The sequence below is a fragment of the Acinonyx jubatus genome, chromosome A3, assembly GCF_027475565.1.
Source record: "Acinonyx jubatus isolate Ajub_Pintada_27869175 chromosome A3, VMU_Ajub_asm_v1.0, whole genome shotgun sequence".
In the NCBI taxonomy this organism is placed as follows: domain Eukaryota; kingdom Metazoa; phylum Chordata; class Mammalia; order Carnivora; family Felidae; genus Acinonyx; species Acinonyx jubatus.
Genome location: NC_069388.1, coordinates 118,551,584 through 118,566,012, shown reverse-complemented (window position 1 = coordinate 118,566,012; position 14,429 = coordinate 118,551,584). Strand labels below are relative to the sequence as shown.

The 14,429-nt window shown below is 36.9% G+C and overlaps 1 protein-coding gene across 11 annotated transcripts in view; it reads left to right on the top strand.

The window, feature by feature from the left end:
• NCOA1 (nuclear receptor coactivator 1) overlaps positions 1-14,429 on the top strand; it is a 237,848-nt gene that overhangs the window by 168,581 nt on the left and 54,838 nt on the right. For all 11 annotated transcript variants that reach the window (XM_027033311.2, XM_053201163.1, XM_053201160.1 and 8 more), the window contains 4 exons: positions 1,747-1,924; positions 4,072-4,251; positions 5,544-5,639; positions 10,014-10,154. In XM_027033311.2, coding sequence (XP_026889112.1) covers positions 1,747-1,924; positions 4,072-4,251; positions 5,544-5,639; positions 10,014-10,154 — 595 coding nt within the window. The remainder of the gene's footprint in view (positions 1-1,746; positions 1,925-4,071; positions 4,252-5,543; positions 5,640-10,013; positions 10,155-14,429) is intronic.

Here is a 14,429-nt window from a genome sequence, read left to right as displayed (position 1 = left end):
TTAGAAATGACAGTGCTTTCCTGTGCTCTTGTAAACAGAAAATAGTTTAGCAAAGGGTTTATCTGGTGTTGAGGTGTTTAGATCATTAATCACATCCCAAGGTTTTTATTGACATTCTATCTTCCTTGATCTCAAACAGTGATCCTTCCAAAGTAATCAAAGGATATTGCATTATCACATTAAAAAAAAATAAGTTTAAAGCACACTGAAACTGGAAGATGTTTGAGCAGGTAAAAAGTTTGTAAATGTTTAAACTGAGAAGAGAAGTTTTACAAGTATGGAACCGGGGTCATTTTGACAACAAAGTCACAACTATGGTACATTTCAAAACATTTCAAAGCATTTTCATATGCTGGCTCTATAGCATAGGTGTCTTTTTGAAAGGCAGTTTACTTACTCATTGTTTAAATATCATCTTTACCCTGGAGGGACAAAATTAAGTGTGTTTATTATTTGGAAAACATCTGCTAGGTAACGTATTATCATTACCACTTGTCATCCTAGAAAAGGTCAGCAAATTTGGGACACTTGCCTTTTTAAAAAAGAAAAATGAATAGCCCATAACATTGTTAGCTCTTTTCAGAATTTTGCCACGGAAAACTAGACACTTCTGGGTATAAGACAGATTTTCATTGTCATTTTACATCTTGTTACAACATCCTATAAATGTTCTCCTTTTTAAAGGTCTTGTTTTGACTGCTTGTATATATCCTATAGCAAGTAAACTGCAATATATTACAATAAATGGAAAGATTATAAATAAGTAAGGTGCCACCCTGCTCAGTCTCTTCATTCTGGATCTTCTCTCAGGCTTCCATGGTTTGTGATATGTGACTGTCTAGACTGAGTTGAGGTATCAGGGTTTTCAGTGTTTATTAAGCTGAATTTCTTCTTTATATCTTAGATTGCACTAGAAATAGAGGTTCTAACTTTTTTCCTGCACCTCTGTGGATGTGATGCTCCCCTTAGGGCATGCATATATATATACACACACATATATATATCCCCTTTTGAAGACCCCTAGCTCTATCTCAGAGCATGGGAAGCCCTCTGTGATTTGGCTCCCGTCTACCTCTCCAGACTTATTTCCTGCCATGAGCCGGTCTTGTACCATGTACTCCCAACAACTCCAAACTGCTTTTTTGTTCCTTAATGTACCACACTGTCCCCTCTGCCTAGAATGTTCTTCCTTCATTCCTCTTTCTCTCCTCCACTATGCCCTATGAAACTCAGCTAGGGGCGTCTAAATAGCCTTTCTGTGCCTCCTCCCACCCCACCCCAACCCCAAATTAGGTGTTTTTCCTTGTGCTCACAGAACACTCGGTGTGTCTCTGACACTGCATCACTGGTATTTTATTATGTTTGTGTCTCTCTCTACCACTGTCCCGCAAGTTCCTTGGGGGTAGAGACCTGTCGTACTTAACTTGTGGTTTAGAGATGTTTATGACTGAGTGAATATCGGTTACTTCCTTCACATCTGCTGCTTTGAAGTTTCTCACGCAGAAAGAGGGTTGATACATTCATTCATCCCTGCTGTACATTCCTTTACAGTCTGTTTCAAAATTCTGTCCCTTCCACAGAGAACATACAGTGTTAAACCTTCTGTTCAGTCTCCCCTTTTTTTAACTTGACATATATTTCTGATCTCTTTTTCAGTAGAGAGATGTGTATGTTTATTTTTCTTTCATTTTTTAACCTCCCACCCTCTTAATCCTTTTTTTTTTTTTTTCTTTTTTGGCTTTGCAGGCTTTGGATGGATTTTTCTTTGTTGTGAACTGTGAAGGGAGAATTGTATTTGTGTCGGAGAATGTGACCAGCTACTTGGGTTACAATCAGGAGGAATTAATGAATACCAGTGTCTACAGCATACTGCATGTAGGGGATCATGCAGAATTTGTGAAGAATCTGCTACCAAAATCACTAGGTACAAAGCAATGTGTTTTTCAAAAGAATATGAACTCTCTCTAGCTGTTTCTTACATTATATAATTGTTGTGTTTATATTACATAGTATCATTTTGAAATAAGTTCTAACATATTAAAAATATTTTTCAATTTAATTTCAGCCTGATGTGTACATATGAAGAGGGAGTATCATCAAATAGCTGGTAGAGAGCATTCCTTTTATCCTATTCCTCCAGCTTATGACCTAGCCATGTGACAGTGGTGAGAAGCAGAGTAGTCACTGCCTTGCCACTAGAAGCTTCTGCTTGAAACTGCCTTTGTTTTCGGCTTCGATTATGTCCAAGAAAGAGACACATGTATATCCTTCCCACCACCCTGCTCAAAAAGAAGAAAAAGGAGGAAGGGAGGGAGAAATATACTGTCATATTATGTATATATTAAAATGAATATTTTTGGATGTAAGTGGTTTCAAACTCAGATGTTCTAAGTATGGGTGCACAGGTTGTTTGCTGACAAAGGAGCCTAGCTGAGAGGACGGATGGGGTCTGATTTCCAGCCTCTGTTCCATTTGCTACACTGTGTGCCTATTCCGTAGCCTGTATGTACTCCCAAAGTAAGGGAGGCCTCGGCTAGAAATTCTGTGTAACTAATACACGCATGCAAATTGAATGTTATCTGTAGCTCTTTATTTTCGACATTGTTCGCTCAATGGAAAGGAAGCCTCATTCTTTGAAAAGAGTAGTTAGTACACGTTTATAGTACCTGGGGGCCTGAAATGATTATTTCTATTAAAATCACTAGTTAGATATTTGAATTATCAAAGGGTCTTATGTGCTTTGGTGTAGCATTTTACAGTGTAAATGATTTTAGAGATGATACAGTGGATTCCTTTATTTTAAAGATGGTGCAGGGGCACCTGGGTGGCTCAGTCAGTTAAGCGTCTGACTCCTGGTTTGGGCTCAGGTCATGCTCTCACAGTTTGTGGGTTCGAGCCCTGTGTTGGGCTCTGCACTGATAATGTGGAACCTGCTTGAGATTCTCTCTTTCCCTGTTTCTCTGCCCCTTCTCCATGTGCTTGCATGTGCGCACATGTGCGTGCTCTCTCTCTCTCAAAATAAATAAATAATGATAAAGATGGTGCAGAGATAAAGTAATTAACCTCAACCTCACAGCTAGCTCATAGCATAACCAAGACTCCTTCTTCCAGTACAGGTTTGTTTCTGTGATTTCCTCTAACACTCTAACAGTTACACGGTGATGAGATCGTAAAAAGGAGGAAGGGTCAGTGAAGAGAATAAAGTTAAAAGAAAAACAAAAAACTGTTGGGAATGGTGAGAGAAGAGCCTTAAAAACCTTCCAGCTGCCACCATGGTTTGAATAGAACATTGTAACTGGGAAATGGTGTCCCATCACACAGTGATTATCATTTGAAATGTATAGACCTATTTTCTATAACTGAATTCGGTTTTTTATACCGAGTCAGGTAACATTTATGTTTAACAATCATTTTTATGTTATAACTTATTGATTACCCACTATATTTGAGGCATTGTTGCATATAAACTGTGCAAATAAAATAAGGTATAAGAATGGTTATAAGAACCCAAGGTTGGTCTCCGTCTATTCTAAATATTTTTTTGAGTCACAGTCTCCTTTGAGAAACTGAATCCTGTCCCCAAAAAAGGTGCACATGTACACAAGCCCATCCTTAAGAATACACACCTGCCAGGTTAAAACTCCTGCTTAACAATGGATCTCTGGTTTCCAATCAGGTTTTCATTTCTAGGATGCAACTGGAAACAAATAGAAAAGTGCATTAATTAACTGCTTGTAAAAATCTGAGCAAAAGAGCTAGGAAGTTATTAATTTTTAATTTTGTCTTTAACTGTTTATACAGACTGTTAATGAATTAAGAATTTGTAAGGCCTTATTTTTGAGGGGGGATGTCCTATACAATCTGTTAGAATATTTTATAGTTTTCTGATTGGTAGACATTTAGATTTGCTAAGAAAGATAAGTATCCTATTGCCTCAGGATAATGTGAGACCTGAAGAGATCTGTCTTTTAATCTGAGTATCTGACGAAGCAGATGGCTATAGGTATGTCTTTTGTATCCTCCGAGTTTTTCACCTTATTCACAGACATATAATCAATTTTTCTTCCGCAGTAAATGGAGTTCCTTGGCCTCAAGAGGCAACACGACGAAATAGCCATACCTTTAACTGCAGGATGCTAATTCACCCTCCAGATGAGCCAGGCACCGAGAACCAAGAAGCTTGCCAGCGGTATGAAGTAATGCAGTGTTTTACTGTGTCACAGCCAAAATCAATTCAAGAGGATGGAGAAGGTAAAACAAAGGGTGATTTTAAGGTGTTTGATTGCTTTTTCCATGACTTTAAAGACCAAGGAGGTAATTGATTATAAGTAGCCTTTTTCAGATAGTATTGGTCACTGTATTATGTATCATAGTGGCTATTCAGTTCACTACGTATTTCTTAATACTTAAGAAAAGAACTGCCAACATGTAGACTCACCCCTTTAAAAAGCCCCCAAACTCTCAGTTTTAAGCTGGCATTCCCACTAAAATGTCAAATTCAAACCAACTTGCTGCCTAGAAATAAGAGACGCAGCTAACTGCTGCCAGTTGGAAATGTACCAGATATAGCAGGCTGTTGAACAGCTCTGATTTTTAGAAAGTTTCAAGTTTAGAGTGTGGGGAACATTGGAGAATAGAGTTAGCATTTTTGAGGCCATACAAGGTAATTTATAAGGAGAAAGCTTATGAACAGATGAAAACACAGCTGAAGCTCTAATATGAACATGGTATCAACATGGCATTGATTAAAATCTGTGACAGTGGATGAATTTTCCATGTGAACTAGGCTGAGTTAAGAACACCACAAATTGGAAACTGGAGTAAGGACTAGGGAAGGTAGTAGATGAGGACTTAATCAGATGCAAAAAAAGGGCCATGCATGTAGCAGGCTTCACCCGTGAATGGGTGCCACAGTCAACTGAGGACTTTTTGTAAAATACACATGCCAGTGCCAGCCTGTCTTGTATGACTGAAGTTCATGTTTAGCTATGCGGTGTTGTGTGTAACACTCAAGAAAATTGGAAATGGAACTTCGAAAAAGTTATGGGTCCCAACAACATAAAGTCCTTTATCAGGGGCAAAATATGTTTCTTCAGAAAGAGTTAAATGTTTTTGTCATATGGTAATTTTTATCTGCACAGTGGTTATAAGAATAATTTCTGTGGCCATTAAGTACTGATAAGTATAGGAAATTGACTAAGGACTCTATTTTTTAAAAAATCACTGTGTTGCTTACATCTAGTGAAAACTACTTCTTCATGTTGTTATCATGCAAGTACATGAGATGCATCTGTCTCTTCTGGTTTTTGTCAGAACATTCAACGGGAAGGGATAATGTATGCTAACTGGATCTCTACCTGGAGCTGCCAGCTTTTGGTTACCAGCAATTTTATCACTAATACTATATTATTAGATCAGAGCGGCTCCGATATTGTGTCAGATCCCGTAACATGTTGTTTTTATAAAAACCATTAGTGGCAAATGATAGATGTGAACTGTTTTCTGCCCTCCTTTCTTCAACTTCCCCTTCTTGTTTTGGGCAGATTTCCAGTCATGTTTGATTTGTATTGCACGGCGATTACCTCGGCCTCCAGCTATTACCGGTGTAGAATCCTTTATGACCAAGCAAGATACTACAGGTACTAACTGCAAAGTTTAGAATTACATCCAAAATTTTGTGTTTGTCTGTTCTCTGCCATTCAGCTTCTGTTCACCAGTCTTATACAAAAAATACTTTAAATGATAGTCCTGATCTTGTGCATTTTATTTTAATTTTATTTTTTTATTTTTTTAAGATTTTACTTTTCAGCAAAGTCCACACCCAATGTGGAGCTCGAACTCATAACCTCAAGATCAAGAGTCCCATGCTGCATCGACCAAGTCAGTCAGATGCCCCATTGATCTTGTGCATTTTAGATGCAAAAATCATTGTCGTGAGCAGGGTGCTGGGGGGAATATTATAACTATTAACATATTGTTTTGGTTATAAATTATTTTTCATAATCATGGAATAAAATTTTTAAAGAAATTTGGCAATGTAGATGTAAATATATTTATTTATAAATGGTGGCTTTAAAATTATGCTTAAATGTATCTAGCTATTTCTTTTTCCCTTCTTCTTTTTCTTTAAATGTGTTCAGCACATACTGATCGAGTGCCTAGAAGTGCCTGTCACTATGTGTGACTGCTCAGGTATACAAGGCTGAGCCAAAAATCAATAACGTAATTACAAATTGTGGTGCATTTTATGATGGAAAAGGTGTGAGATGGTAAAAGGGAAGCGAACAGGGAGAACCTGTTTTTAAATTAGCTGGTTAACCAGTGCCTGTCTGAGGAGATGATACGGAGCCCTGAGCTCCAAAGGATGAGGTGGTGCAAACTCTGCACAGGGTGGAGGGGGTGGCGAGGAGGGGTCATGGTGCGGGGTGAGGACTCCTGATTGAGGGAGGAGAGCTGTGATGGCCCTCAGGAAACAGACAGGCGTGTCAGACGAGCTGAAAGAAGGGCAGCAGAGCCCAGAGTAAGTAATGGTAGGACTTCCAGAAAGTAAGGCCCTTTTTGGAAAGGCCTGCTTCAGATTTGATCTTTGGCAAAAACAATCTGTTGTTGTTCTTTACAATTTTACATAAAATTTTCCATATGTTATGTAATCTTCACTTTGAACACACCACGTTTCATACTTTTACATCAGAGTTAGGTGTGTATCACTTGCCTCTCTCACTTTAAAATAGGGATATTTTAAAATAGGGATAAGATACTACAGATAGATTTTTTTTTTTTTTTAGCAGGCCAAGGTTTAAACAGTCATTTCTACTGAATTTTATTCTTTGTGAAAATTTGGTTTTAATGTACTTTTTGACCTTTACCATTTTTATAAATTTATTAGTATTTGTTACAATACTTATTAATGTTTTAGTCCCAGAAATCAAGTATTCCTGTTGTGTTCCTTATTCTTGTGTTTTTAAAGATAAGCTCCCAGCTGCTCTAACTAAAGAGTACATGGGGATAAATTAGCACAAATAATAGAATACAGTAAAGAGAATATCTAGGACTTGGAGATACAGAATCTGAGCGTAGTAATTATCACTTAACCGTAACTTTCTTCGTTCCCTTTTTGAGTCTGCCATCTACCTGTCCTTTTCCATTTTCCACCAATGAACAGCTCTGGAAAAATTTGATAACCTTTATTGAAAACTAAAACCACTAAGGCATGGAGGAAAAATAGGGTCCTCTGACAAATATAACTGGTCTTTTGTGTCAGTAAAACCAAGTAAGGGCTGGTGAGATAGCAGAATAAGAGCTTGCTGGAAAGGATGATGGTTAGGCTACAGGATAAATGTGGAAGATGAAGGATGCTTAAAAATTATGAGGATAATTTAGGAACAGTATATTTCAGCTTTTCCTTATATTGAATTTCTACAAATTGAATCATTAATTGTTTTAAAAGAAGACTGTATTATCCCATAGGAACACTGTTGTGACTGGTAGTTTTGTTTCTGGCCAAGGACCCAGCATTACTATCTTAGATATACCTGATTTAAAAATAAATACATAAAAGTTTAAAAATTGAACTCCGAATCATAAAATAATTATAAACCTACAGGGAACCTCAGGGATCACAGACTTTAGCCTACCCATTTTACAAATGATGGAATGGTGCCTTTTCCAGAACCATACAGCTAATTGTTGAGAACAGATATCCTTAGGCCCTAATATAGGACCCTTCATTTCTGTTGCATTGCTTTCCACCAAAGCACTAGTAAAAGGACATTACTGTACTGTATGCACTTATTACATAAAAGATGCCAGAGGAAATGTAAATAGAAGGAAATAAAAAGGTACCAAAGAAATAAAGTGTTCTTAAAATGTAAAACTAACGTTTTATTATATGATCAAATTGATTTAGATTTAAAACAATAATAAACTAGCTATAATAAATATTAGATATTTAATTCCTTAAATTTTAGTAGTAGTTTTAACTCTCCATGGGGTGGTTCATGTCCCTTAAAAAAAAGACGAAGTCTTTTACCAGGAAATGTTGAACAGGGGCTTACTGGTTTGTCTGATTGGTTGACTGGTTGGTTAAACTTTCCTCCAGCAAGCAGAGGTACTCTAAATCAACCTATTCATGATTCTCTTCTAAGATAGTCTCTGTATTACCTAATCATTTGTTACCATTGCTAATAATTGAATCACTTTCTCCCTTCCAATCCTGCAGTTGTAGACTCTTGCTCTTTGTGGTTAGTACTGACATGAACGCGCGCGTGCGTGTGTGCGCGCGCACACACACACACACCCCTCCCTTAGTCATTGCCTGTTAGAAGCATTGTTGCTTGTGAAGATCACATAACAGTTGATTTTCTGCTACAACCAACTCTTGACCTCTGATGTAATAAGAGACTAAAGATTAAATAATTACAATTCTTAAAAAATCCAGAATTGTCTATAGTTGCAATCAAGGGTTTATCAGGCTTTGCCCAAACTATTCTTAAATAACAAAATTTTCTTATTTAAGTTGAAATTTCTACCATTTACATTTATGCCAAGACTTGGGTAGACAGCCTTATCAGACAGACTCAGATATATCAGATTCAAGACTCTCACTTAAAGAGGCTTAATACGTTTATTTCCAAACAAACCAAGTGAAATATATATAGAAGGGATTAGTTAAAATGAGAACACACAAATAGTACAATAGATTTGAGTTGATTGTGAGAAGAGGAAAGATAAGGAAGACAAATCAGATATTCACAGAAGAGGAAACATGAAAAATACTCAACCTTATTCATTGGGAGGTACAAATTTAGAGCATAAACATTTTTCACCTACTAATTGTAAAAAATAAAGACTGACAGTACCCCAAGTGATGGAGAGGATGTTGGATTAACAGTAACTTCTATATAAGTTCCTAGAAAACAATTTAATATTATGAAGTTGAACGTTCACATAACCTGTGACTCAACAGTTTTGTTCCTACGTATATACCCTAGAGAAACTCTCACACACATGCACCATGGAAAATGTAGATGATGTTCACAGAAGCACCGATTGTAAAAAAAAAAGGGGGGGGGGTGGTACAATTTAGATGTCCCTTGACAGGAGAATGTAAAAACAGGGTTGGGGCAAGTGAGGAGTACACACATGATGGGATCGTATAGCTGATGTTCAAGTTCTGAAGTTGGATGGTGGGTTTGCAGGTTTTTATGTTATTAATCTAATTGTGCGTGTGTGTGTGTGTGTGTGTGTGTATAACCTGTATTATTTTGTGTTAATATCAGGTTGCATCAAGAAATAAAACAGATCTGAACAATCCCAAACTGAAACAATTGGTCCCTGGTTAACCAAGGAATAATTTACCTGAATTCTTCCACAGCCATCTAGGAAATTTGTTCAAATAGGATGACAATAGCAAATCACCACTACATTTTTATAAAGCATATGTTCTTTGTGCAGAATGTCTTACAAATCTTAGGTTCTGACATATCTTTCTGATGTAACTTTTATTGCCTTCAGTCTTTGTTTACTCTCAAATGCCCAAGACGAGGTGGAAAAGGAAGGTCTTGCCTACTTTCTCGTATTCTCTTCACTTAGTTAATGGAAATTAATTTAAACCAAAATAATATATTTCATCTCTGCCTCTCCTTCCCCAATAAGTGTTCCAGTCGTTAGGATATATTAGAGTAGGATCCAAAGAGCAAGTATGAGGAGTTGGACCTATATTAGCCTCTGCACCTTCAGGCCTTTGTAGTTTGACTTTAATGCTTGACTGGAATGGCATTTTAGAATATGATGTACTAATATACAACACCCTCAAGGCCAAAACAATTTTTTATTGTCATGTAAGTGATATACTCCATTATCATATGTAACAAAAATTAATAGTTTATTAATGTTTTTGTCCATTAAACATTTAGGAGCGGCAGCACATTTCTTAGATGTAGTTGTTAATTTTGAAATATGGATGACTTATATCAAGAAGCTATCACAAGTGTAAACTTTGGTTCTTCATGTAGGCAAAATCATCTCTATTGATACCAGTTCCCTGAGAGCTGCTGGCAGAACTGGCTGGGAAGATTTAGTGAGGAAGTGCATTTATGCTTTTTTCCAACCTCAGGGCAGAGAACCATCTTATGCCAGACAACTGTTTCAAGAAGGTAAAGTTTTTTCTCTCTTAATTACTTTCATTAACCTTGCTTTTTATTCATATCAAGTAATTTATGTAGAACTTATGGCTTGATAAGTATTTTCTCCAAATTACAGTTTTTGCAATAATCAGTTTTAGGAAAGGAAGAAATGGGTAAGCAAAGTAATTCATGAGTGGATCCTGAATTTGGGATGCACATTTTAAAGAAGAGGATATCATGTGGTGGTCACTCACTCATTCATTCATTCATTCATTCAGCAGACATGTATCAAGTTCTTCACATACATAGAACACTATTTCAGATGGCAGGGATACAGTGATGACGAATAAGCAGGGTTTTGCCCTCAAGGAGCTCAAAATATATTAGGACAACATATGACAACTTTAAAGATCAGTGTGACATGGCCTTATGTCTAGAGGTATAACCAAAGAAGAAAAAAATTAATTCTGACTTGGAGAATCAGGGATGGCTGCAGAGAGAAAGTGATCATTTCATCTGGCTTTTGAAGATCATTCCCAGCAGAAGAGACATGTGAAAGGGCTTCTAATTAATATAGAAATCCGTATTATACATGTTGACTTCGTTACTGTTATGGTTCCTGTATCACCTGACTCCTGTTGAAGTTTCAAGTTAAAATATGTCATATGAAATTAATAATTGTATAGATGCTGTGTCATAGTACTATGGGAGATAAAACAAGTATATTCCTTGCCCTTAAGGAACTTAACAGTATTACAGGAAACATAGGGAAAATTATTTGAGAAAGTTCATAGAATTTCAGAGGTGAGGGTTTTGATACACTTTTAAAATATCACAGAATTATGGTAGCCTAATACTGTGTTCCCAGTATAATTTATTCTCTATTCTCTAATAGTTTCTTTGCAAAGAGACTCTTCGTATGGCTCTTCCTAAACGGCAGTGTAAAAATATTTTCATTATTCTATCACCCTTCTTAATTTTAATATTTCCCCATAATAGGTTTCCTAACTTTATAGATGATTTGCCATTCATTACATTGTAGGTCAGCTGCTTCCAGATGATACATGGAGAGGAAGCAGCTTGTTTTTTTTTGTTTTTTTCAGGAACCCATCTGTATGAATCTCACTAGTCTGGTTACTGTTGGGACAACTTCCTGGAGACTAATAGTTCTCCAGTGGGACTTTTACTAGACTGATACCTTCCCCAAAGATGGTATTTCAGTGGATAAAACCAAGAGTCTGTATTTTTTTTTAATGTTTTTAAGTTTATTTATTTATTTTTGAGAGAGAAACAGAGCAAGTGAGTGGGGGGAGGGACAGAGAGAGCAGGAGAGAAAGAATCCCAAGCAGGCTCTGTGCTGTCAGCATGGAGCCCGATATGGGGCTCGAACTCACAAACCATGAGACTGTGAGCTGAGCCGAAACCAAGAGTCGGATGCTTAACCGACTGAGCCACCCAGGCGCCCCAAGAATCTATATTTTTTTCAAGTCCCCAGGCAATTCTGAAGTGCAGTCAGGTTTGGAAACCATTGAAGTAAGCAACTATGATGCCATTTACTGGTTGCAAACTTTGTGACTCTCTCTACCAAGAATGGCACTTGAGTTTTGCATAAGTTTGAGTCTCGGAGCACTATCTCCATTCACTGCCTAAAATGCTGAAGTATATGATACTCTTAAGTTTTTGCCTTAACTTTTAAGTTGTGACTTCCAAGACTTTAACTGAAAGATTTAATTTTATTTGCCTATAATTTATATATATATATAATTTATATATAATTTATATATAATTTATATATACTTCTGCAGGTCCAGATTATGATCTCATTGTCTAAATGACTAGGTTCCCTGTAGATGTAACTGAACCACAGTTTATGTGTTTCTAAACCATTAAGAATCCTCTATAAAGCAGATTGATTAAAGTGTAACAAGTAACTGTCATTCACATATGAAGTAAAACAATTTAGAGTAAAATGTAAAGAAATATAATTCAGCACCTTTTCCCCATTAGTCATTTCTTCATGTCCTTTTCTTCCACTTCTTTTGGGAAGAAAACATTCCTCAACAGAGATAACTTGTATTTTTCTCAGCACTGTTGTCCAGAGTTCACATGACTCTGATTATATAGTGTTTTGGAGATTCTGGACAATTTGCCAGTGTTCATGGATTGAACACATCTTCTTTTGATATTTCGTACTCAGATTATATAACCTGGTAAGAAAACGATCCGTGAAACCCTCATATGGGGATCATCTGTTAAAGATGTTGACCCGCTGAATGAAAATCTGTGAGGGCCCAGGTATCTTAAACTCCCAAGGCCGTGCTTATTTAAGTACATCAAGTTTGAGGTCTGTCCAGAGTCGGAAGAGGTGTATATTTGCATTTGCTCCCTATTTACCTAAGGACAGTGTGAAAGAGTGAAATTATGCCACTGTGTGAAACTTGATTTTGTGTGACACTTTTAAAAAGTTAAAAGTTTATACAATTCCATAGTGATTGATATTTAGGCAAGAAAAATTTGCCTTCCATGTGTTTTTTTCTGCCCATTAACTTACTCTTTGAAGGTAGTGGCTGGTAGAAAATGATAATACGCATTAAACTTTAAATTAGTTCTTAGCGTAGTTTTTCAGCTGCTTTTGACAGAGATAGTGCATGGACTTTAAAAAAAATTTTTTTTTAACATTTATTCATTTTTGAGAGACAGAGCACAAACAGGGGAGAGGCAGACAGAGATGGAGACATAGAATCCAAAGCAGGCTCCGGGCTCCGAGCTGTCAACCCAGAGCCCAGTGCAGGGCTCGAACCCATGAACCATCAGATCGTGACCTGAGCCAGTCAGACGCTCAACTGACTTGAGCCACCCAGGCACCCACCTGCTCATGGACTGTTTTTAAAGGGGGTTTACCATTTTATTTTCTAGAATCAAATTTGTAAACACACACACACATTTCAGTCAAAGAATATGTGGGAGCATTCAGCATGAACTAGATTACGCAGTGGTTCTCCACTTAGATTAGGGAGAAATGGGGATCACAATCACCTGAGGTACTTTTTAAACTAGGTCCTTGTAGGTGTTTATGGTTTGAAAAGGCTTTCCAGATTTGGTTCAATTGAGAACCATTCCTTTCAAGAAAGGTTTGGGTTAAATGCATCCCAGAGGTCCTTGATAAGATTCATTGAGGGAAGCTGTTAAACCAGATTTCTGGACTCCACCCAAACTACTGAATCAGGGTGTATAGTCTAAGATGTTTTCTTACAGAGAAGTTTGGAAAACGTAAACGTAGCACATCTATCAGCATTTAGGGAGAGTAGCATTCATGGGGAGTGTTGGTCTAGACAACCTAGGAAAGTTTTATTAAAGAACTGCTTATTTATTATCAGTGATGTAATGGATCATCATTTCTTGGCTTTGAAGATGTTCATGATATATTGTTATATTGAAAAGTAGGCTATGAAAGCACAGCATATATAGTAGGACTCGCTTCTGTATGTTTGTTTATCCAATTCTAGAAGGCTTACAAAATGTGAACAGTGGTTATCTCTGAGTGATGGGATTACAAATGACTTTATCTTACTCTGTTCATTTCTCTATTAATGTTATAATCACAAAATAAAGTTATTTTAATTTAAAAAATCACGAGACAATTGGAAGGAGTTTATAGTATCAAGAAGTTTGGAAGCATTGCCGTAAAACATAAGCACCCATATGAATGATTAACCAGGATGTTCTCTGAGACTTGTGTAATGTGGTTAATTCCATGGTCCTTATCCCAGAGTTAACTGAAAATCTTTTTTTTGTCAGGCTTGTTGAAAGTATTTAAAATATGAATTTATTTTTCTTTTTTAGAAATTTTGATATACTGAATAGGGTTTGCTCATTGGTGATTGAATATCTTAGAGCATCGAGGGGTAATTTTTTTTCTTTACCTTAATAACAGTTTTTTAAATTGCATTCTTCCTGCACATATCTAGGGAAATACCAAAAGGAAAAAAATCTCTCCCAGCATTGACCTGTAGTGCTCTGCCACACATTTTATACCTACCCATACGTTACTGTCAGTAGCGCATGCTCCTTGAGGTGATCTCGGCACTAGATTGGTGGAGTCACAAACCCAAATAGCTCTAGTTTTACAGCTGCTATGGCCAGAGGGAATGGTTTCCTTTGCTTCATAGCTCTGTTGAGGCCTATTCTGGAGGGGGGATGAAAACAGTTGTTATTTTAAAGGTTCCTAGAAGAATTTCGGGGGTGTCAATAATGCCACATCAATGGTATCCCTTCACACTAAGTGTTCTAAAAATTGTAGAAATG